The 26109-nt window shown below is 39.4% G+C and overlaps 1 protein-coding gene across 1 annotated transcript in view; it reads left to right on the top strand.

Moving 5' to 3' along the window:
- Positions 1–6198: 6198 nt before the first annotated feature.
- The window catches only part of PARP11 (poly(ADP-ribose) polymerase family member 11), a 45548-nt gene continuing 25637 nt past the window's right edge, over positions 6199–26109 (top strand). The window contains exon 1 of the mRNA XM_036251712.1: positions 6199–6378. Coding sequence (XP_036107605.1) covers positions 6361–6378 — 18 coding nt within the window. The 5' untranslated portion in view covers positions 6199–6360. The remainder of the gene's footprint in view (positions 6379–26109) is intronic.

The following is a 26109-nucleotide window of genomic DNA, read 5'->3' on the forward strand; positions in this document are numbered from 1 at the left end:
TTTATGTTTTTTCTATAGTTCCTATAACTATAACATCTCTACCATGTTTGTTAGGTTACATTATCTGTTTCTCCCCACTCCCAGCCCAAGGCCTTCCCACCCCCACTCCTCAGAACATAAATTCCACAAGGGCAGGAATTTTTCTCTATTTTGTTCACCGATATATCCTAAGAGGCTAGAGACAGTGCCCGGAACATGGAGGGTGCTTGCTAAATATTTGTTGAGTGAATAATGGAAGAGTAATTCACATTAGACAATCTGGTGTCGTTTCTTGACCTCCCTGGGTGTGCTCATAGGAACAGGGGGAAGCCCCACACATCTGAAGGACCTACGGGCCCACGGTACACCCGCCTGCTGCCCTTCCCACCCCGCAGGCTGTTACTTGCCTCCCTCTCCCTTAGTTTTGAAAATGATTTCTTAGGGACGCGTTTTCCTTTCTGCGTCTAGCTCCAAAGCTCCTCGCACTCGCTTCCAAGTCGTCGCTGCTGTCCCTCTCCAGAGCGCTCCTGCGAAGCCCCTGTCTGCACCGTGATGACCGAAACCCGTGTGGCATTCCTAGAAGGAAAGCCCGGCCAGGAATGTCCCAGCTCCAGAGCCTTTCAGAGCCCTCCAACCTCTAATTAGGATGGCCACACATCTCAGCTGCTGCTTTTGACTGCTGCTGTGAGCTGCATGTTGATGCCCATCATTGTGCCCAGATAATTTCCCCGAGCAGCTAAAACTAATAATCAGTGGTATTTTCAATAGAGCCTTTCCATCCAGTGTGGCTGAGTTACTTAGCACTTCATCTTTTTTTTGGGTTGAATTTAGTTTCTCATCGTGTTTCCTAATTAGGAAGATTTACGGGATTCATTTTGATTTTTTTTTTTGAAAAATTCCTTCCCAGGAATGCTTATCTCGGCTGCAGCAAATGTTTTATCTGCCGATTTCACCTCTTAATTCCTGCTGGGTTGTTAACATGTCAGACTTCAGCAGCGGGGCTGATTCTGGGGCTGCCTCATTGCTGGCTGGGTTTCAGACCGAGGCTGGGTCTTTATGTTCGAGGCTGATGGGCACAAATGAAGCTTTTCCTCTTATTTCTCTTGCGCCCCTTTCTGCTCTCCTGCTCCTGCGCTCTGACGGTTGAATCCCCCCGTCTTCCATGTGCGTCCCTAGTGCTCCATTTCTGGCCGTAAATGTGGCCTTTAAAAATCACAACAATTATAAAAATAACATTAAAATAATATGTACTATGTCCTGCATCTTGCCACTTACTTGGTTCTCTGTTCTCCTTTCTTTATGGGAGATTGATTCCCACCCCCCACAAATTTACTTTGCCGTTCAGCCACCTGTTTTGATTATTTTCCTTGATCATTCTCTTCTGGGCATTCCCTCCCACCCCTCCTGGCAATCAAAGAGCTAAGAAAGTCCACCAGGTGGGAGTGGGGCTGTAATCACCCAAGATCCCAGGGTTTAGCACTAAGACATCTCCACTGAGAACACACAGAGGAAACATGAAGGACACAGTAAACTGTCTTCCTGAGAAAACTAGTGGCCATGGTCAGTCTGCATAGTTTCTACTCTGTGGCACTTTGCCCAGAGCTATGATGCCGAGGGAAGCATTCCCAGTGCCAGACTCTGTAATGGGCAACACTCAGGCATCACATGCACAGAGTGATCTACTGAAAGACTGACAGGTTGAGCCCCAGTGACTGAGCCCACCTTGAGAAAGGTGTGGGAGAGTGCAGTGATTCTATAAGGATGTTTTAGAAGTTCCAGATCCATTACATGTCCTCAGCAAAATAGAAGGTGGTTTATATTTGGCACAAACACAAATACCTATAGGGCCCACAGAGGTCATTTAAATGAGGATGAGCAACATTGGCCTGCTAACTCAGGTGGACCTGAGAGCCCAGTCCCAGTCTGAATGGGTCTGCAGGATTTGATGAGAATATGGTGTCTAACGGAAGCTGGAGATCCATATCATTTAATGTGAAATTCCCCAGGTTTAAAAAAAGTATAAATGCTCTATGTGTGCTAAAAGCTCATTAGTTATCAGTTTGCAACCCAAGGCCTAAATGATCATTAAGGCCCTTTCTCACACTTGCTTTCTAAGTGGTTTTAAATCAAGAATAATAAGAAAAAATTATCTAAACTTTCCAGTGTATGAAATATGTTTCCTCTACGTTACTTTGGGCTACAGCATCATATTTTAAAAGGTTATCCGCCTAATACATATCCAGCCAGTCATGTTCTCTCCATCCATTCTCTGACCACTAGTCAGACAACCTCAAGTCTTCAAGGAAATGGAGTATAGGCCCAACCTCACAAAATGTGGAGGACCTGGTCCTAATCTTTCCGGTTAAACTTGCTTTGTAAAAGTCCACCCCACTTTTCAGGAAGAGCTAATTCCTAAATTACTTAAACTCTTACTGTTCACATAACAAAACTGGCTAAAGGCAATCACAAAAAAACACCATTAACAATGGACCGATTTCATTAATTAATAATAACTCTTAATCCTAAATAAAAGATCAGTCCTGGCTGGGTAGATCAGTTGGTTGGAGCATCATCCCAATACATCAAGGTTGAAGATTTGATCCCCGGTCAGGACACATACAAGGATCAACCAATGAATGCATAAAGAAGTGGAACAACAAGCCGATGTTCCCCTCTCTCTCCCTTCCTCTCTCTTTCAAATCAATAAAAATAAAAAATAAATAAGTGGTTAACGAATTAAACACAGGAGTGTATTCAAAGAATAATGAGTTTATTTCAAAGATGTAAGGATGGGTTGAACATTAGGAAATCTACTAGTATGTATTTCTTTATATTAATAAGTCAGAGTTAAGTGAATATAGTGATAGAGTTTACGAGAAAGTTGATTAAATTTAACATCCTTCGCCAATTAAAAGCTCCTAGTAAACTAGGAACGGAAGAAAATGTCTTTAAAGATGACAGTGTATTTAAAGAGTATCTAGTACCAAATGGCGGCAAACACTTGTCTTACTGCATTGAAGACTGAATGCCCATCATCGTATGTGGTATTCTTCCAAACTTCTCTGATGTTTTGGTCAATGCAATAGGAAGACAGAAAACTGCATTCTTTGTAGGTGATATTGTTACCAGAAAGGGGATGGCCCTGAGCAGGTCTGCCTAGAGCTGGCTGGTAGTGTGTGGGTTCTTGACTTCGTGCAGGAAAGATTTTGTAACAAGTCCTAGTGACTTTGAAGGTACATTTATTAAAGCTGGGAACAGGAGACAAGGAAGGGCTTACTTAGGGTAGGAGAAGCAACAGGAGAGCCTGGGCGGGGCTGCTTTAGTTCACTGGGAAGTCAGAGAAAAGGGGGCCTTGGAGACAGGTTCAGGAAGTTAGTCCCAGGGGGAGAGTGCATGCTGGGACCTTCGTTTTGGGGGGTTTTAAAGGCTGGATGCTTCCCCTGGCCGGTTTGTCTCAGCGGTTACAGTGTCGGCCTGTGGGCTGCAGAGTCCCTGGTTTGGTTCCCGCTAAGGGCATGTACCTCAGTTGCGGTTTGTCCCTGCCCTGGTTGGGGTCATGTGGATGGCAACCACTTGATGTGTCCCTCTCTCTCTTCCCTCCTCTCTCTCTCCTGCTCTATCTGAAGATAAATGTAAAAAAAAAAAAAAAAAAAAAAAAAGTCTTAAAGACTGGATGTTTAGGGGCAGATTTAGGGAGGATCACAATAGGATATTCATCAATTTTATGCTGATATGCCAAAATGAGATTTATCCCCTTCACTTAATCTCTTGGGTGTGGTTGGCACAAATGGCAGTAATTGGATTTCTGCTATCTGTCTCCCTGAGTAGGGTCATTTAAGCTATTTAATGTCTGGCTAGGGAGTGGAAGTGTAAACCATTAAATCTTTTTAAATTTTTTTCTTTTTTTAGAACGAGAGGGAGAGGGGGAGAAAGAGAGAAACATCAATGTGAGAGCAAAAACAATAATTGGTTGCTTCCTGCACACTCTCAACTGGGGATTGAGCCCACAACCCGGGAATGTACTCTGACCAGGAATCAAACTGGAAAACTTTCTGTTCATGTGATGATGCCCAACCAACTGAGTCACACTGGCCAGGGCTAAACCATTTACTCCTAAGTATCCTTGGTTTAGGAAAGATAGGACTTACTAGATGGCTGTAAACTGCTTGGTCATTTAACTGTCTGCCTCGGTTTCCCTATTCCATTTGCCAAGGAATTTTCCAGCTTCTTGCTATCCTGCCTCAATATGATTATTGACATAAAAATTCAGAGACATCAGCAGACAAGCTAGTAGGACTAATAAGACATTTTCACAGTGTGGTAGGATACATGATTACACAAAAATCAGTAGTTTTCATCATTCATAGTAACAACAAAAACTATAAAATATCTAGGAACAAATTTCACAAGAATTGTGCAAATCTACATGACATTTTTTATGTATATTTAAAGATATAAAAGACCTAAATACACGAAGAGATGTGTTCCTGAATAAGAAGACTCATGATTTTGAAAATTTTTAAATAGAATTAGGAGGGGACTTGTTTTATGGAAAGGAAATATATTATGAAGTTATAAGTGTGGCATAGCATAGGAATTAGCAGATACCTAATAGAATAGATGAGAATGTTCAGAAACAGATATATACAAATTTAGTTTTGATTAATGGCATTTAAAAAAAAATATTTTTATTAATTTTAGAGAGGAAGGGAGAGGGAAAGAGAGAAATATCAATGTGAGAGCAAAACACTGATTGGCTGCTTACTCCCACAGGGGATCAAGCCAGCTACCCAGGCATGTGCTCTGATGGGGAATCTAACCAGCAACCCCTCCAAGCACAGGACAATGCTCCAACCAGCTCAGCCACACCTACCAGGGCAATTATGGCACTTTAAAAGTAGTGGGGAACGAACAGATTATTCAGTAAATTATATTGGGGCAACTGGTTAACCATTTGGCAAAAAGTAAAGTGAAGATCCCCATCTCAATCCATTTATAAGAATAAACTGGAGATTGCAAATTTACATACTATTTTTGAGTGTAGTTTGGCAATTGTATCAAAATTTGATATTTCCATAATCTCTTATTGAACAATTCTATTTCTTAGAACTAATTCCAAGGAGGTAAATGGACAATTGTACAGAAATATCAGTATAAGGATGTTTATTGCTATGCTTTTCGAAGTAGTAAAAAATTTAAAACTACTTAAATCTCTATCATGATGGATTATTTCAAATGTGTATGTGTAACATAAATACAAACTATGGAATGCCATGAGTTGTTAAAATGATGGCTTTAAAATGATGAAATAGATTTTTATGTATTGGAATGAAGAATATTCACATCATATTAAATTATAATAATGTTTGAAATCTGTAGGTATTCTTTGGTCACTTTTTTTTTTTTTTTTTTTAATGTGTGAAGGTACAGAAAAGCCCAGGGATCTATAGCAAACTGTTTTGTTTTGTGTTTGTTTTTTCATTTCCAATAGGTAGATTCTCCTTTTTGCCTGGAAGACTTGCGCCTCTCTTAGCTCTTTTACCCGGGTAACTTCAATCGGGGCACATCCTTCAACTTTTTGGGGGGAGGGGAGCAGACACCTATCCTAGATAACTGCTCTCATAGGACCCATACCTGGCCATGCTACCTATAAACCATACCGCTCCTTTTTATTTATCGAAAGTACTTACTTTTTGTTTCATCATTGGACTAAAACTCCATGCGGGCATGGACGGCATTTGGGTCAATCCTATTCACTTGAAAAACCTATCACAGTGTCCGGCAAACAACCGGTCCCTTACTGAGCTCTTGCCGAGTGCTAAATACCGCGCGGGGTACTTGCAATGACGTCACGACCCCTTGGTAGCTATTACTGTCATCTCCACTCTGAAGGTGAAACAGAGTGTGAAGCTCGTCCCAAACGCCACTGGTTGCACGGGGGTCACTTCCCAGGCCTGCCCTGCTCTTGGCCACTGCACCCAATACACGGTGACCAGTAACTACCGAAGGAAACGCGACTACGGGGGTGTTGCTGTGGGGAGTTAGCCCCAGAAGGTGGTTGGAGTAGGAGCCGATTAGACTCCAGACAACGCAGACACTCGCACGCTCCCAGCGTCACGGCCCGCCGGCCGGGCCGGAAGGGAGCGGCAGGGGCGGGGCGGGGCGGGCTTCCGGGGGCGGGGCGGGGCCGCGCTGCGGGCGGAAGTCGGGAGGTTCGGTGTTCTGAAGACGCTGGTTTGTGACAGGGAGCGGGAGAGGGAAGGCCTGCTTAAAGGTTGCCTCTCCATCCCTCCGCTCCCGGGCACCCCTGGAAAAAACAGCACCCCGGCCCCGCGGCTAGCCCCTCCCCCCAGGCTCTCTCCGCTCGATTTCGCCACCGTTATGTGGGAAGCGAATCCGGTGAGTAGCCGGGCGGGACGGGGCGGACCCAGTGGGCGGGGCTGGTGGGAGAAGGACGGGAGCGGTTCCCGGGACCTGCTCCCCCTCTCCCGCTTCGGGCTGGATGTTGAGTTCCGGGGCTCCAACATTCCGACCCTTGGGGCGTCTCCAGCCCTGCCTTTGACTGGTGGCCACGGCCCGGTGGCCCCCCGGCGTTGTAGTGCTTTCCTTCTAGTGACTTATTTTACTGGCTGTAGTTTCTCCGCCTTCCTTTCCTCTCCTTTTTAAACTTTGTGTTCTAATTGGAGTTACTGGGCTTCGGACCTGTTCCTCTTCCTTTGCCTTAGGTGTACCTGCCAGTCCCGCCCACCCAAAGCTAGGGGAGTCGACCCTCGGGGCTTGAATGGGCCTGGAGGAGCCGGCACTGCTCCCCTTCTTGGTGGACAGTCATTTAAAAGTTGGGGGACCGAGTGTATGCTCTGAGCTGCTCGGTGGTGAAGTTCTTAGATATTTCTTTTTCATGGACAGACTGATGACCTGGAATGTTTCAGCTGCAGGTTTTGTCTCCCTCCTTGTTTGATTCCGGTGTATGCATTACACCCGCATGTATTTTTGTCTGCTTTGCTTTTATACACGTATTTAATGTGCAGCCCTCAAAGAGTGCAATACGTTTGCCAAGGATATTCCACTGATTACTTGTTAGAGTTGAAATCGCTTAGTAACATGGCAAATGTACACTTTATGCCTTATGAGTTGACTGGAAAAATGACAGAATCACATTTCAGCAAATCGCTGGACTAAATATGTGAAACTACCCCATATGTGGAGATATCTGCTTAAATTTGCTTTATAACCCTGTTTCCATACTTGCAAACATTTCTTTAATGTAATTAATACTTTTCTTCCATTTCTGGAATATATTTCCAGATAAACTGGAGTTTATCAGCTAACTCTCTTAAACTTTATTGTTTAAGTTTTTATCCAGCAGAAACTAGTCTGCTGGTATGTATTTGTTGATTACACATTGTGGTTCCATCCCAGTTCATCATGTAACAGTGGTCATCTCAGATTTTTCTTTTTTGTTCATACTTATAGCCCTCTAACATCAGGCCACATCAGAGGAAAGTAGTTGCTGGTATTCGATTTTAGCAAAAATAATTTAGAAATATGAGAACATGCTCTCTGCATATATATTTAGTTTCACTGTCATCAACAATCTTTATTTTGTATCACGTGTGTGTGTTCATTTTGTTGCTTTGTTTTTTGTTAATCTTCACCCAAGGATATTTTCCCATTGATTTTTAGAGTGGAAGGAAGGAAGGGAGAGAGGGTGGAAGGGACGGAGGAAGAGAGAGAGAGAGAGAGAGAGAGAGAGAGAGAGAGAGAAAGAGAAAAATTGATGCGACAGAGATATATCAGTTGTGTTTGCCTCCTGCACTACCCTGATGAGGGCTGGGGATCAAACCTGCAATCTGAAACCCAGGTACATGCCCTTGACCAGGAATCGAACCTACAACCCTCAGGTCCTCGGGCTGATGCTCTAACTGCTGAGCAAAACCAGCCAGGGCTGTGTGTTCAGTTTGTATTGGCAGTCTTTATTTTATTTATTTTTATTTTTTAAGATATGCTTTTATTGATGTTTTAGAGAGAGAGAAGGGAAGAGACTTAGAAACATTGATGTGAGCAAGAAACATCCAGCAGCTGCCTCCTGCACACCCCACACTGGGGATCGAGCCCACAACCGAGGCATGTGCCCCGGCCGGGAATTGAACCAGGACCTCTCAGTCCATGGGATGACGCTTAATCCACTGAGCCACACCTGCTGGCAGTCTTTATTGTCTTGATTTCTCTGTAACTTTTTAGTCACCCAATTGCATGTCTTGTTCAAAGTCACATATTTTAAATCCTTCACTATATTCTAAGCTCTATATGGGCAGGGAGTTTTGTCTGTTTTGTTTACTATGGTATCCTCAGTCTAGAATGGAGCCTGGCACCCATAGTAGGCACTCAGTAACTATTTGTTGAATTAACAGAGGTGATGTACTAAGGAGAGTCCTTTGCTCCTGCTGTTTTTTCCCCTTCTCCATCACATATACATCAGCATTTGCTATTGGGTCATCTGTATGTTTGTGAGGGTTATAAAGGCATTAATGAATGTTTCATATATTTGGTTTGTTATATCATCTCATTTCTTTGTAAGAAGCACAGTTTTCTCTGTGATCACCCTAACGATTTTGCTTGATTTTAGTAAAGTAGACTGACTTTTGCTAAAAGTACTGACCTTCTGCGTAGAATTTTAACCCTTATCATACCACCCTAATATGCCTTAAGGGTACTGGGTTTACTTGTGGATACTGTTTTTCTTCCTGTAACCATATGAATGCTGACAACAAAGATAGTTTAGTTTTTAAAATACTTGCTTCATGTGAATTTCTCTAGTAATTTGTTAGTTTCTTTTAATAGAAGAGGCATCTGGATAGTCTGTCCAGCTGTGCTCTTGGAATGAAATTAATTTTAATGTTACCCTAAGCCAAACAATTGGGAAAATTTTTTAAAAACACAATGATGTTAAAGGTAAATGCAAATGACTTTTGCATTACTCATCAATTTAAATCACTGTCAGTCATTTCTTTCTATTGAATGAGAGAATAAATTCTACTGTGTGAAGAAAGGTCATTGTAAACTGACTTACTTGAACACTTCTGCCTAGTTTCTCCCTGTATCTTTTTGTTAGCATCCATGACCTTAATATGCCACCTGTGATCTGCAAATATACCTTCTGTGTGATACTGTATTCTACTCAGGTGTTTTGAGGAAACATTAACACTGGATTCTGGGTAGTTTCACTGTAAACATCTTTGCCCCAAGCATTTTTGTTACAATAATTTTCGCAGCAAACATTTTCATCGCATAACTAATTGGCAGTAAGGCAATTTCACCATAAAAGGTAAATAATTAGTTGACAGTTTGGTTTCATTTCTTCCTTGATGAATCATCAGCAGTGTATTTAAGCTAGTTGTCAGTTGGTTTCATTTCTCCATTGACAGAGTTCTTGTAGCACTCCCATTTTTATATTATATAAATCTTAGTCAAATTGCATACCAAACTAGAAAATAATAACATACCAGTTTCTGTGTATTTTTCGGTAAGCATGGTCATCCCTCCCACCCATGAAAATCAAGTTTACCAAGCGATGGCAAACATAAAAGAGGTGGCTACTAATTCACAACAATCTTTGAGAGCTTAATTTATTCTTTAGTTGGAAACTGATACCTCGCTTAACAAAGGAAGACATTTTAGTGATAAAGAAGTGCAGTGCTGAATGAGGAGACAAATCAACAAGTGAAAAATAAAAAAATAAAAATCTGTACTGTGCCTGGCTGGTGTGGCTCAGTGGATTGAGTATCCTCCTGTGCACCAAGAGGTCACTGGTTTGATTCCCAGTCAGGGCACATGCCTGGGTTGTGGGCTTGATCCCCAGTAGGGTGCGTACAGGAGGCAACCAATTAGTATTTCTCTCTCATCGATGTTTCAATCTTTCTCTCCCTCTCCCTTTCTCTCTATCTAAAAATCAATAAAAACATATAAAAAAAGTGTACTATGAACAAAAACTTCGAAGACAATGTATTTTCATTTTTTGCAATAAAGTCTTTTCAATTTTGTTATTAATTTTTCAGGTTTCATTATGTTCTTTTTAATGTCTCCCTTTTATATTTCGTTCTTTTATCTTTTATGGTGACATTTTCTTATGGTCAATTAGTTGTGCGGCAAAAATGCTTATGGCAGAGATGTTTACAGTGAAACTACAGGATGTGTGTACACTGACCCTGGCCGTAGTAATATTCAGAGGTCGCTGCCCCTTCAGGTGGAAAGTCTCCATGACGTGGTTTGAATGTGAAAAATTACCACAAGCCTGCAGCATTTCCTTGGGGGAAATCCCAAAACAAAATAACCAAGGAGTTACAAAAACTTTATTTAAGTACACAATTTTATTTTATTTTTCAAGACAGTCATGAGATCAGTGATGATTCTACTGAAGGCTGTCACTGGCCAGGCACCTTGAGGTAAGCATCATGTCCCTGCCAGGGCAGACCAGACTGACGAGCAGCAGGCGTGCGCAGTTCTGATGTGAGCTCTTGGCATTTCTTCATCCCACTGGGGGAGGGAGCCCTCGACTAATGTCCCCAGTTTAGGAATGTGGCAAGTCTCTCGAAAGGAGTTGGAGGGTTTACCATTATTGTCTTGACTCTATACACCCTGACTTTATCCTGCCTTTGTCTGTCTCCTTGCCATTCATTGTCTTATCCTCTTTCCTGGGATTGGAATAAGTAGATCAATGTTACATACAGGGGTGTTTCAGCTTCTCACTCTCACGTTGATACGCCAAAATGAAAAACAACAAAACATCTATATAAGATTACATACCATCTATTACAATAACAAGACCTTACTTTATACAAAGTGATAAGCCTTTCTAAAATTCCTTTGTATTTATTAACTCACACTATTAGAATAATCCGATTGGTTAGGTAGGGGAGGGGTAAATGATTTCTCCAAGACCACTCAGGTGAGTTAGCAACAGAATTGGGTCAGTCCCCATGTCCTCTCTCACCCCATTCTTGGCTTGGTGGTGGCAGTGATGACAGTTGTATGTGTCACGCTTTACCTGCTGAGCCACTGTTTCCTTTGTTTGTTTTGTTTTTTTATATTCACAGCTGCTTCCAAGATCCCTTGGCATTATGATTCTATCTCCTTTTTCTGTCAAACTTCTTAAAGGAAGAGTCTTATATTTTAATTCTTCTTACTCATACCTCAGCTCCTTTGGCCCCATTTCTGCCCCTTACCTTAGTTGCTAGGAGGTCACCAAGAGCTTTTGAGTCCCTACATACAGTGGCAACCTCTACACTGTTGACCTCCTCTGTTTCTCTGTGACATTAATGTCATTAGAGGGGTTTCCCATTGTGCTCTTTTTTGGTTTTCCTGAGACGACTACTTTGGATTTCTTCTTTCTATGATTTGTCATTGAATCACAATCTTGACTTAGCTGCACTGCTTCTTTGACCCCTGGAACGTTCTACCTTAACCTTTTGTTGTTGGTTGTCCTCTTAGCATGCGGTTCTGCTGAGCTCTGAGGCGTCAGGTATCACGCTGGTGAATGTGCCGCTGAATGTCCATCTGTGGCCTTGACCCTCCTTGAGCTGGGTGATGGACAGTTCTACTGGCGGTCCCCTCTGACAGTTCAAAGTCAGTGTGTGTGAACCACACTCACTCAGTCATTGACTACTTATTTCACTCAGTCAACAAATAGTCAAATATCTGCTACATATAAAACACCATTCTAGACACTAGGGGGGGTTCCAAACATGCATCACATCAGAGCCTGTCCCTCAGGGGTCTTGTAATATCCTGTGGGGGGAGGAAGTGATGCCAGATGGGGCCTAGGGAACTAGGAAGGTTTAGTGAAGCAAGTTACAGCTGAGCTAGGTGTTCAAGTTATGGAACTTGTCTTATGGGAAGGTTTAAAAGTAAAATGATCAAAGCCCATGGAAGTGAATGGCAAGCACAGTTGGGACAGAGGAAGTGAAGTGGAGAAGATGCATATCCAATGAGTCAGGTCTCAGTGTGGGTATCTCAGAGAATGAGGATGGAGGGGCGTGGGCAGTGGTCATTAACATCTGTGTAATATCTTCGTCTGAGTCAGGCAGTGTATGTTATACACGTACCCTCAGGCGGGGAGGGCAGGGAGGATGGGAGGAAGATATGTTTCTGGAAATGAAAGTCCATAAAGAACAGTGGCTATGAAGATGTGTTCTTAGGATCAACATACAATCAGGGACTCCTATCTTCATCTTCCTGGCATTCTTTGTAGTTGTTCTAACAATGGAGTTAGTTTAGCCAAGCTTAGAGAGTAAGTGTGACATGCCAGTGCTTGGTGGCTGGGGGCAGGGCTAAACAAAATGTGCCCAAACTTAGGTCATCTTATACTTCGGTGAGGTAGGAATTAATAAATGATTAGCCTCACTTTTTTAGTGACAGTACTAAGGCTCCAAGTTTGATGAACTTTCAGGATAAGGACAAAGCCAGGTTTTCAATCTAGAGTTTTCTGGCTCCAGAACACATACTCTTTCCAGCCTAACTCAGGATATATGATTTAAAGTGAGTGAAAAAGGACCCAAGGGGAAGTCACAGTGTTAGAGATAAAGGAAGGATTCCGAGCTGCAGAAAATCATGACCTTTCTGTAACACCAACTTCAATGTTTTTAGAACTTTTCCTACTGGTAGAACACCTGAGAAGTAGAGAAATATGTGGCCTTCCCAGGATTGGCATGGCAGGCACAGCACACAGCCAGGGAAATGAGTCTAGTAGTTTTTAGTACTGGGGAGGAGAACAGTCCGGGATAAGGTGAAGGTTTGTAATGGAGGTTGAAGGATGGGGTCAGACGGTATGTTCAGTGACCCACCTGGCCTAAGACGCTCAAGCAGAATGTTGAGGTGTTTGCCTTATGCAACTCACCCTCTAAGAGTTAGACCTGCTTTTGCAATCATGTCTAATGGCATGCATTTATTTCTTGAACACCTACTATACGCCAGTCAGTTCTAAGTCCCTGGGTTTACAGTGGTGAACAGTACAGACTAGACCTTAGCACTCATGGGTTTGCTGTCTGGTGAAGGAAACAGACAAGCCAATAATTACACAAATAACATTTAACTACAATTGTAGTGAAGCTCTAAAAGAAAAAAGAGTACCATGACAATGTATAATGGGAGGGGCTAGAACGAGGCTGGGAGATAGGTAAAGCTGCTTTTACAGAGATCTGAAGGACTGAACAAGCGTTAGCCAGGCAAAGGTTGGATGGGAAGCAAGGAGGGCTATTCCAACAGCAGAAAGGAGCGTGGTGTTTGAGGAACAGAGAGAAGCTCCGTGTGGCTGGAACACAATGAACCAGGAGATGAGGCCAGGAGGTGGGTAGGAACTAGGCCGTGCCTGGCTTTGTGGCATGTGTTTAGGATTTGGAAACTTATTCTTAGAGGAGTATGGTGCCATCGAAGGATTTTAAATAGGAAGTGACGTGAACATCACTATGTTTTAAAAAGATCATTTTGCCCTGGCGGGAGTTGCTCAGTAGTTACAGTGTCACCCTGTGTACTGAAGGGTCGCAGGTTCGATTCCCAGTCAAGGGCACGTACCTGGGTTACAGATTCCATCCCCAGCCTCACTCTGGGCGTGTGCGGAAGGCAACCATTTGACGTGTCTCTCTCACATCAGTGTTTTTGTCTGTCTGTCTGTCTCTTTCTCCCCATCTCTCCCTCCCTTTCACTCTCTAAAAATCAATTTGTATTCTCAGGTGAGGATTAACAACAACAACAACAACAACAAAGATTATTCTGGCTTCTGTGTGGAAAATTAGTTATGTATTAGAGAGTGAGAGGTAGAATAATGGCCTCCCTATTCATATCCTATCCCTGGAAACTGGGAAATTGTTAGGTTACATAGCAAAGGGGAATTAAGGGAACTGACCCTATGATAGGGTGGTTATTTTGGATTATCCAGTTGGGCCCCATAATCACAAAAGTTCTTAAAAGTGGAAGATGGAGCAGAAGTGAATCAGGGGGAGATGTAACCATGGAAGAATAGTCAAAGAGACACAAGGTAGCTGGCTTTGGAGATGAAGTAACAGGGCCACAAGGCAAGAAGTATGGGTAGCTTCTAGAATCTGAAAAAGCCAAGGAAATAGATTGCTTTGTGCAACCTCCAGAAAGGAATCAAGTCCCCCTTGGTTTTTAGCCCAGTGAGTCCCATATCCGACTTCTGCAGAACTGGAAGATAATACGTTTGTGTTGCTTATGTTTGTTGTAATTTGTTCCAGCAGCAGTTGAAACTTTACAGAGGTGCATCAGAAAGGCTGTTTGAAGACTACTTAAGAAGCTAGTCCAGGGTGGAGATGAAGGTGACTTGGACTAAATGGGTGGAAGCGGAGAGAGAGCAAAGTGAATCAGTTCAAGCTGCACTTTGAATGGTGAATGTTAGGTTTCTGGCACAGGCAGCCAGGAAGAAAACGTTTTCATTGAAATGGGGAGATTGGTAAAAAGGGAGAGATGGCGAAGATTAAGAATTTGGAGACCATTATGGGTTTAATGTGCCCATGAGGCGTTCAGGTAATAAAGTCAAAGAGGCCATTGGATAGGTGAATCTGGAGCTCAGAGGAGAAGGCGAGGATAGAAATTGCAATTTGGGTCTCAGCCTTTATAGATGGCTTTTAAAATCAGGAGAGTGTGCGATCCTTAGGACAGTGTTTGTCAAACTTTCAGTACCCATTCAGACCACTGATTTTAAACAATAAAGCAATATTTTACAAATTAATGATGTTTGTATTATTATTGAAACATGATATTTTTTGCAGCATCTTACTAAGTTTGCAACTAGCTTGAGATATAGGTTAGACCCAGCACATTGATGTTTTTTACCCAATATATTTACTAATTTAGGAAACCTAATGCTATCATTAAAGATTGTAAAGATTTTCAACTGGTATTTGCTGGCTGTCAGATGTTATGGAATTTCAAGATCAAATACAGACTGAGACATTGTGGGTAGATTTCTCCCTGAAGACTATTTCTAGTGCTCCATCAGTTGTCAAATTGACACACTTATAATATTAAGGAACTGTAGGAATGAAGGTTTCTGCCAGCCTGAATGTTTGGGAGATAGGAACAGAGGTATTCTTAGTCATTGTTTGATTATTTCAGTCTCTGGAAAGTACCTGTTCATGTTTTATTTTAACATGGTTGTGTTCTTTATATATTCATATTAATAAAATCAGTCTCATTCTCTGATGCGTAAAGAAAACTATCAGATTCTGGGAAGGAGTCACACTCTGGCAGTTGAGCCATTTGCTGCAGTACTGTTTGGTGACTTTGAAAAATCTGGTATCTTGTAATTAGCATAAAAAATTGGGGTATTAGTCCTTGTGGTAGTAGGTTCAGGTTATTTAAGATGCTGAATATATTCCAGCCATACACTTAAGGAGGCCTCTGGAAATCAAGAAAGACTTTATTGGTATTATTAACATCATGAAGGAATGTTTTGTCTTATTCCTCCTTTCAGAAACTTTGTCAGCACTTCCTTGACAGCCAGTCAACTTGAGTGGGAAGAGTAAGTTCACAAACACTGCCAATTTTTTTTCTCACAATATCTGAGAGCATAGTAGTCAAGATTTGCTGATATCCAGTTTTCATTATTTCCTTCAACGCTCAATTACAATTAGGAGCATATTATGTACTTCTAATTGTTCTATGTTTATAACACCTTTTAGTAATACACCTTTTCTTGCTACTTGTGTAGATTATGCCTAGTCAGTTTTGAATATGTTGCATTCTTTTCAGCCTATGGCACAGCTCACAAAATGGTTGTCTAAATGAAAACTCATTCCCTACAGTGAAAACTACTTTGAGTTCTCATTGACAAGCAGAACAAAACTTTGTTGACTACTTCTATTTCATTACATAGTATATATACAGGATGGGGCAAAAGTAGGCTTACAGTTGTGTGTATGGAAATATTGCAGTAATTAATAAATGTAATACAAGAATAAACTCTGTGTTTTGTGTACTCACAACTGTAAATTTACTTTTGCCCCACTGTATTTTCTTTGGAGAAGGGTCTACTTAAATCTTTTATACTTTAAAAAAAATATTGAGCCATTTATCTTCTTATAAAAAGCAAATAATCCCCAGGCCGGTTTGGCTCAGCAGTTAGAGTGTCGGCTCGCGGACCAATGAGTCACAGGTTCGATTCCAGGCAAGGGCACAGACCTTGGTTGTGGTTCATCCCCAGCCCTGGTCAGGGTCATGTGGGAGGCAATCAGTTGATGTGTCCCTCTCCTGTCGATGTTTCTTTATCTCTTCCTCCTTATCACTCTATCTGAAGATAAATAAAAAAATATCCTTGGGTGAGGATTAAGAAAAAAAGGCTAATAGCAAGATGATTAAATCTAACCATGTCAATAATTATACCATAATAAATGCTCTGAATACCCAATTAGAAGGCAGATTGTCAGATTGATTAAAAAGCAATACCCACTCTAAGTTGTCTTCAAGAAGCACACTTTGAATATAAAGACAAAATAGGATAAAAATAAATACAAGGAGATGTACACTGCTAACACTGGGTTACAGGTTCGATCCCTGGCCCTTAGCAGGGTCGTGTGGGAGGCAGCCAATCAAAGGGTCTCTCTCGCATCAGTGTTTTTTTTTTCTCTCTTTCTCTCCCTCCCTTCCACTCTGTCTTAAAAAAAAAAAAAAAAAATCAGTGTAAATATATCTCTGGGTGAGGATTAACAACAACAAAAAAGAGGTCAGTTAATTAGTAAAAATTTTAAGCATGTACACACCTAATAGAGCTTTAAAATTCATGAAATAAACTAATAGAACTGTAGGGAGCAATAGACAATTGGAGATTTTAATTCTCAATAATTGATAGAATAAGTAGATAGAATAAGGTAGCAAGGATATAGCAGGCTATTACATTAATAGCAACACTATTAACTAATTTGACTGAATTAACATTTATAGACGATTACACCCAACAACAGCTAAATATCCCTTTTTTTCAACTACATAGAGAACATTTAACAAGATAGACTATATTCTGGGCCTTAAAACAAGTCTCAGTGAGTTTAAAATAAACCAAGTCATAGAGTATGTTATCTGATCAAAATGGAATTAAATTAGAAATCAGTAGAAGAAATACCTGTAAAATTCCTAAGATTTGGTAAATAAATAACACACTTTAAATAATCTACTGGTCAAAGAAATAAAAAGGAGAAAGTAGAAAGTATGAAATAACATGTCAAATTTGTGCTATGCTTCTAAAACAGTACTTAAAATGAAACTTATAGCTAAATTAATGCCTATACTGGAGAAGAAATGTCACAAATCAATGATCACAACTTCCTCTTTAATAAACTAAAAAAAGAAGAGCAAATTAAACTCAAACAGGAGCAAGAAAATAAAGCTTAGAGTGGAAATTATTGAAACAAAAAACAACAGGGAAAATTAGTGAAAACAAAAACACTTTTTTGGGGGAATATCAGTACTATTGATAAGTTAGATAGATCAGGAGAAAGAGAATACAAGTTACCAATATTAAGAATGAGAAAGGTGGCCCTGGCCAGGTAGCTCAGTTGGTTAGAGCATCATTCCCATACGCCAAGGTTGCAGGTTCGATACCTGGTCAGAGCACATACAAGAAGCAACTACTGAATGAATAAATACGTGGAAAAACAAATCAGTGTTCTCTCTTCTCTCTCTCTCTCTCTCTCTCTCTCTCTCTTTCTCTCTCTCTCTCTCTCTCCCCCCTCTATCCCTCCCTCTCCCTCCTTCCCTCCCTCTTCTCTCAAATCAATAAATAAAAATTAAAAAAAAAAAAAAAGAATGAGAGAGGTAACATCACTACATATTCTCCAAACATTAAAGGATAAGGGAATGCTATGAACAACGTAATGTCAATCAATATGACAACTTAAATGACAACAAACTACCAAGCTACCTCAAGAAGAAATAAGTAACATGGATATCCCAATATCTATTAAAGAATTTGAATTTGTAGAAAAAGCCTACTTATGAAGAAAACTCCAGGTGCAGATGGTTTTACTGGTGAATTCTAACAAACATTTAAGGAAGAAATACAACCAATTCTATATAAATATTTAGAAAATTGCAGAGAAGGTAATATTTTACAACTCATCCTAAGAAGCTATCATTACCCTGATACCAAAAGAAGTCAAAGATATTACAGAAAATCTACAGACCAATATCTCTAATGAACATAGATGTAAAAATTCTAAACAAAATTTTAGCAAATTAAGTATAACAATATATAAGAAGGTTAATGCATCATTATCAAATGGTGTTTATCCCAAAGATGCAAGGTTGGTTTAATATTTGAATAGCAATCAATATAATTCACCATATAAAGAAACTAAAATGAAAAACAACATTATCATTTCAATGCATGCAGAAAAAACATTTGACAAAATCCAGGAAAAACACAAAACTTGGGAATAGAGAACTTGCTCAGCTTAATAAAGGAAGTGCAGGAAAGGGTTAACTCAGCAGTCCTGTGTTGCTCAAACCCTGTATAATCTCAAGAAAGGCCTGTATCCATGACTGTTCTTTGCCTAGCTCCAGGGAACTGAGCTCTTGAAAAGGTTTGTTTAATAAGTGTATTTGCATGTGTGAGACCTAGAGCTATGCTATACGAGTTTGTTCAGATAGTTTATGCCAACTGTGATTTATAGTGAATATACCTGCTTTTTCTCTGGAGCCCTGGATCTTCAGCAGTGGAGGTCAGTCACACAGGTGCTATATGCTAACGTGACTAACTCCCAATAAGAACCCTGGACATCTAGACTCAGGTGAGCGTCCCTGGTTGGCAGCACTTTGCACTAGTTGTCATACATGGTTGCTGGAAGAATTAAGTGTGTCCTATGTGACTGTACTGGGAGGGGGCACTTGGAAACTTGTACATGTTTTCCTTTGACTTTATGTGCTTTTTCCCTTTGCTTATTTCAATTTGTATACTTTTACTGTAATAAACTGTAACCATGCATAGAGCATCTGAGTCCTGTGAGTCCTTCTATGATCCTGAGGGTGATCTTGGGGACCTCTGACACAAGAGGCATCTACAAAATAACCTATATCTAACATTAAACTTAATAGTGAAAGACTGAATACTTTCTCCCTAAGACTTGGAACAAGGAAACGATTTCCATTCTTTATTTAACATTGTACTAGAGATTATATCCAGTGCAATAAGGCAAAAAAACAAAAACAAAAAACCACACCAGAATTAATGTATTATATACTAGAAGAAAGAAGTAAAGCATATATATATATATATATATATATAGAGAGAGAGAGAGAGAGAGAGAGAGAGAGAGAGAGAGGGAGAGAGAGATTTATCTGTGTAACTATATTTCTATATCGATACATAGAAAGGTAGGTAGGTAGGTAAGTAGGTAGGTAGATAGGTAGATAGATAGATAGATAGATAGATAGATAGATAGATAGATAGATAATGCCTACATAGAAAATCAGATGGAATTTCCAAAAATGTCCTAGAATAAGTGAGTTTAGTAAGCTTGCTGGATAAGGATCCATATACAAAAATTGGTGTATATATATTAGCAACATTCAGTCAGAAATTGAAATTTAAAATGCAATTTTATTTATAATAGTATAAGATATATGAAATACTTAGGCACCAACTTTGCATAAATGATATGTAAGATTTGTACACTAAAATCTGTAAAATATTACTGAAAAAAGTTAAGACCTAAATAAGCCAAGAGATAACACCTCATTCATGGGTTGCAATACTCCCATTGTTAAGATGCCAGTTTTCTCCAGACAGATTGCTATTTAGTCCCAATCAAAACCGAAAGGATCTAGAATAATTAAAGCAATTCTAAAATTTAAGGAGAAATTTGGAGTGCTAGCACTATCTGATTAAAGATTCAGTATGAAACTAGAGTAATCAAAACTGTAGTATTGGCATCACGATAGTAAAAAATGATTAGTAGAAGAGAATAGAACATCCAAAAATAGACCCACAAACATGTAGATAACTGATTTTTTTTGGTAAAGTTAAGATTCAGTGGAGAAAAAAACAGTTGTTTCAATAAATGGTGCTAGAATAATTAAATATCCATAGGCAAAAAAAAAAAAATGAACTTGAGTCCATACTTTGTACCACACATACATGCAGATTAAAAATAGATCACAGACCTAAATGCAGCTATAAATTCTGTAAATTTCTAGAAGGAAGCATAGAATACTATACATTTCTAGAAGAAAACAGGATAAACATTCTTGTTACATTGAAAAGCAATGATGTCTTAGATATAATTCCAGAATCATGTGATCCATAAAAAAAAAAAAGGATAAATTGGATTTCATCAAAATTAAAAACATTTGTACAGCATAGAAAATATAGTCAATAATATTGCAATTACTATGTATGATGCCATTTGGGTACTGAAAATATCAGGGGGAACACTTTATAAAGTATATGATTGTCTAACCACTATGCTATACACCTGAAACTAATACAAAATAATATTGAATGTAAACTGTAATTGAAAAATGAAATTAAAAATGTTGCTGTTCAAAACATAATGTAAAGAATAAAAAGAAGCTACAGAATGGAGAAAATTTTTGTAAAGCATTTATCTGAAAAAGGACTTGTATCCAGGTATATTAAGAACTCTCAAAATTCTATAAAAAAGAACACAACCCAATAAAAAATGAGCTAAAGATCTGAACAGACACTGCACAATGAAGACAGATAGAAAACAAGTACATGAAAATATGCTAATGTTTTATTCATTAGGGAAATGCAATAAATCTACAATGAGACATCACTACATATCTATCTATTAGATTGGCTAAAATTTAGAAGTCTGACCATACAAAGTCTTGGTGAGGACATGGAGCAACTAAAACTTATACACTGCAGATGGGAATGTAGAATGGTAGATGACTTTTTTAAAGTTTAGCTATTTCTTAGAATTTTAAGCATACATTTATCATATGATTCAGCAGTTGAACTCCTAGGTATTTACCCAAGAAAAAAGTAAGCATATGTTTATACAAAGACTTGTACATAAAAATTATAGCAGCTTTATTTGTAATAGTAAAACCTGGAAACAACCCAGGTGTTCATCAGCAGGTAAAGGGACAAAGTGATATATCCATATAATAGAATACTACTCAGCAGTTCAAAGGAATGAACTCTTGATATACACAATAGCGTGGATGAATCTCAAATCTTCAGTCAATCAGGCTTGACTGAAAGAAGCCAGAAAAAAAATGGGGGTACATACTGTATGACTCCATGTATATAAATCTTTAGAATAGGCAAACTGTAGTGACAGAAAGTAGATTAGTGGTTGACTGGATGCAGGGGAGGGGGCATGAAGAAACTTTTAGGGGTGATACATACATTCTTCATCTTCATATGGTGATGGTTTCATGAGTGTATACATGTGTCAAAACTTATGAAATTGCACATATTATTATTATTACCATATTTTGTTAACCCTCTCCCAAGGATATTTTTTCCCATTGATTTTAGATAGTGTGGAAGGGAGGGAGGGGATGAGAAAGAGAGAAACATTGATATGAGAGAGAGACATCTATTGGTTGCCTCCTGCACAACCCCGACCAGAGCGGAGATCAAACCTGCAATCCAGGTACATGCTCTTGACCAGAATCAAACCCTAGACCCTTCTGTCAGCAGGCCGATGCTCTAACCACTGAGCAAAACCGCTCGGGGCTGAAGTTGTACAAAATGCAGTTTATTATTGTCAATTATACCTCAATACAGCTGTTTAAAAAGATATTTATTGTTTTCTAATACAACGTCCGGAAAGTAAAACTGCAAAATCCTTCACGGTGTTTGGTGGTAAGTAACACAATGTGGTCCCAAATAGAGGCACAGTCCTGGCAGAACAGGAGTAGCTGAGGGAACAAGACTTGACCCTTGTGAGTTCTAGAGACTTTACCTAGCTATCATTCTGACTTTTTAGCATATGAAGGAAAGCCTTTCAAGTAATTTCTGATTTCTTGTGAATTTTCCGTTTGTCTACTATCTTCTGTTCAGCTTCTACCTGTGGAATCTTTTTGTTTGAAGCATCTTTTCAGAATGACTGTCATTTTAAACTTGGCTATAAGAGTCCAATTCTTTGTTCCTTAGCTAATAAAATGAATATATTTATTTAAGTGTAATTCACATACCATATAATTCAGCCACTTAAAGTGTGTGATCCAGTATTTTTTTTTGTGGATTCCCAGGGTTGTGCAACTATTACCACAGTTTGTTAGAACATTTTCATCACCCATTACCAGTCATCCTACCTTCTTGCCAGCCCTAAGCAATCACTAATGTACTGTCCTGTCTTTATAGATTTGCCTATTCTGTACATTTCAATGGAATCACCCATTATGTGGTCTTTTGCATCTTGCATCTTTCACTTAGCAGAATGTGTTTAAAGTTTGTCCATGTATTTATTAGTGCTTCATTTATTTTTAAGGCTAAATAGTATTCCATTGCATTGTGAAGTACCATCTATATATTTTAAATTTTTGGTTTTTGTTAATTTTCACCTGAAGATATTTTTCCCATTGATTTTTTAGAGAGAGGAAAGAAGGGAGGGTAGAGGGAATGGGAGAGGGAGAGGGAGAGGGAGAGGGAGAGGGAGGGAGAGGGAGAGGGAGAGGGGGAGAGAGAGAGAGAGAGAGAGAGAGAGAGAGAGAGAGAATGAGAGAGAGAGAGAGAATGAGAGAATGAGAGAGACACATCTATTTCTTACCTCCCACACGAGCCCTGACCAGGGCTGGGGATGGAACCTGCAACCCAGGTACGTGCCTGTGACCAGGAATCAAAACTGTTAACCCTTTGGTGCGTTGGCCAATGCACTAACTACTGAGCTACTCCAGCCAGATGAAGTACCATTCATCAGCTGGTGGATGTTGGATTATTCCACTTTTTGGCTATTATGAATATTTTTTCCATTAATATCTGTATATTAGTATGAAAGTATATTTTTGCTCTTGGATATATACCTTAAGGTAGAATTACTGGGTTATATGTCAACTCTATGTTTAAGTTTTGGGGAACTGCAAACTTCTCCAAAGTAGCTGCACCATTTTACATTCCCATACAATGTACGAAGGTTTCATTTTTTCCATATTCTCAACAACGCTTGTTACTGTCTTTTATTTTATTTTTCAATTACAGTTTACATTCAATATTATTTTGTGTTACTTTCTGGTGTACAGCACAGTGCTTAGATAATCATATACTTTACAAAGCGTTCCCCTTGATATTTCCAGTACCCACCTGGCACCATACGTAGTTATTGCAATATTATTGACTATATTCCCTATGCTGTACTTTACCTTCCTATGACTATTTTGTAACTACCAATTTATACTTCTTACTCCCTTCCCCATTTCCACCCAGGTCCCCAACCTGCGTCCCCTCTGGCAACCATTAGTCTGTAGTCTGTTCCAATTTTTTTGTTCATTGATTTTGTTGTTTAGATTCCACATATAAGTGAAATTATATGGTATTTGTTTTTGTCTGACTGACATTTCACTTAGCATAATACCCTCTAGGTCCGCCCATGCTGGCACAGATGGTAAGATTTCATTCTTTACTATGCCTGAGTAATATTTCATTGTATATATGTCCCACTTATTTTTTATCTACTCATCCATTGATGGGCACTTGGGTTACTTCCATATATTGGCTATTGTACATAACGCTGCAATGAACATAGGGGTGCATATATTCTTTTGAATTAGTGTTTTGGGTATATACCCAGAAGAGGAATCACTAGGTCATAAGGTAGTTCCATTTTAATTTTTTTAAGGACATTCCATACTGTTTTCCATAGTGGCTGCACCAGATTTCATTTCTACCAGCAGTGCACCAGGGTACCCTTTTTGCCACATCTTCACCAATTTGTTGTTTGGCTTTATTGACGGTGGCCATTCTGACAGGTGTAAGGTGATAGCTCATTGTGGTTATAATTTGCATTTCTCTGACAATTAGTGACATTGAGCATCTTTTGATATATCTATTTGCCATCTGTATGTTCTCTGGAGAAATATCTATTGAGGTCCTTTCCCCATTTTTTAATTGGATTGTTTTTTGGTGCTGAGTTGTATGAGTTCTTTATGAATTTTGAATATTAACTTCTTATCAGATGTATCATTGATGAATATGTTCTCCCATTCAGGAGGTTGCCTTTTTTTTTTTTTGAATCTTTTTTTAATTTTATTTATTTTTTTATCCTCACCCGAGGATATTTTTCCATTTCTTGTACAGATAGAGTGGGAGGGAGAGAGAGGAAGGGAGAGAGAGACAGAAACATCGACGTGAAGGTACACATCGAGTGGCTGCCACCCACACGACCAACCAGGGCCGGGGACAAACTGCAACCGAAGTATGTGCCCTTAGCGGGAACCGAACCCGGGTCTCTCCGGACCGCAGGCTGACGCTCTAACCGCTGAGCCAAACCGGCCAGGAGGTTGCCTTTTTGTTCTGTTGATGGTTTTCCTTTTCTGTGCAATAACGTTTTAGTTTAATGTTGTCCCATTTGTTTATTTTTTCTTTTGTTTCCCTTGCCTGAGGAGATATGTCAGGAAAAATAATGCTCAGAGAAATGTCAGAGATTTTACTGCCTATGTTTTCTTCCAGGAGTTTTATGGTTTTGAGCCCCACATTTGAGCCTTTAATTCTCATTTGAAGTTTATTCTTGTATATGGTATAAGAAGGTGGTCTAGTTTTATTGTTGTGCATGTGTCTATCCAATTTTTCTGGCACCATTTATTGTAAAGACTGTCTTACTCCATTGTGTGTTCTTGCCTCCTTTGTCAAATATAAATTGACCACATAAGTGTGGGTTTACTTCTGGGATCTCTATTTGGTTCCACTGATCAATCTATTTATATATATTTTTATGCCAGTGCCATGCTGTTTTGATTACTGTGTAGTATACTTTGATATCAAGTGGTTTGATACCTCCAACTTTTTTTCGTCCTAAGATTGCTATGGTTATTGAGGGTCTTTTGTGATTCCATATAAATTTTTGGATTATTTGTTTTAGTTTGTTGAAATACATCATGGTGTTTTGATAGGAACTGCATTGAATTTATAGATAGCTCTGAGTAGTATGGACATTTTAAGGATGTGATTTCTTCCTATCCACGAGAATGGTATATGTTTTCATTTATTTGTATTTCCTTCAGTTTGTTTTGCAATTTTTCAAGGATAGGTCTTTTATGTCTTTGGTCAAATTTATTCCTAGGTGTGTTTTTTTTATGCAATTGTAAATGGGATTTTCTTAGTTTCCCTTTCTGATAGTTCATTGTCAGTGTATAAAAATGCAATTATTTTTGAACGTTTATTTTGTATCCTGCTACTTTACTGAATTCATTTATCAGTTTTAGTAGTTGTTTTGGTGGACTCTTCAGGGTTCTCTGTATACAGTATTATGTCATCTGCAAATAATAACAGTTTAACTTCTTCCTTTCCAATCTGAATGCCTTTTTTTTTCTTTGTCTGATTGCTGTGGCTAGAACTTCCAGTACTATGTTGAATAAGAGTGATAAAAGTGGACATCCCCATCATGTTCCCGATCTTAAGGGAAGCATTTTTTGTTTTTTCCCCATTGATTATGATGTTAGCTGTGGTTTTGTCATATATGGCCTTTATTATGTTGAGATATGTTCCTTCTATTTTCATTTTTCTGAGATTTTTTTTTCGGTGCTGGATTTTGTCAAAAGCTTTTTTTGCATCTATTGACATAATCATATTTTTATTCTTTATTTTGTTTATATGGTGTATTGTGTTAATTGATATGTGGATATGTAGCAACCTTGCCTCCCAGGAATAAATTCCACTTAATTGTGTATGATCTTTTTTTTTTTGTTAATCCTCACCTGAGGACATTTTTCCATTTTTTGTTCAGATAGAGTAGGAGGGAGAGAGAGGAAGAGAGAGAGGGAAAGAAACATCGACATGAAAGGGACACATCGAGTGGCTGCCACCCGCACGACTCAATCAGGGCCGGGGACAAACTGCAACTGAGGAACATGCCCTTAGCGGGAACCAAACCCGGGTCTCTCTGAACTGCAGGCCGACGCTTTAACTGCTGAGCCAAACTGGCCAGGGCTGATCTT

Source organism: Molossus molossus, unplaced genomic scaffold (genome assembly GCF_014108415.1).
Source record: "Molossus molossus isolate mMolMol1 unplaced genomic scaffold, mMolMol1.p scaffold_m16_p_10, whole genome shotgun sequence".
In the NCBI taxonomy this organism is placed as follows: domain Eukaryota; kingdom Metazoa; phylum Chordata; class Mammalia; order Chiroptera; family Molossidae; genus Molossus; species Molossus molossus.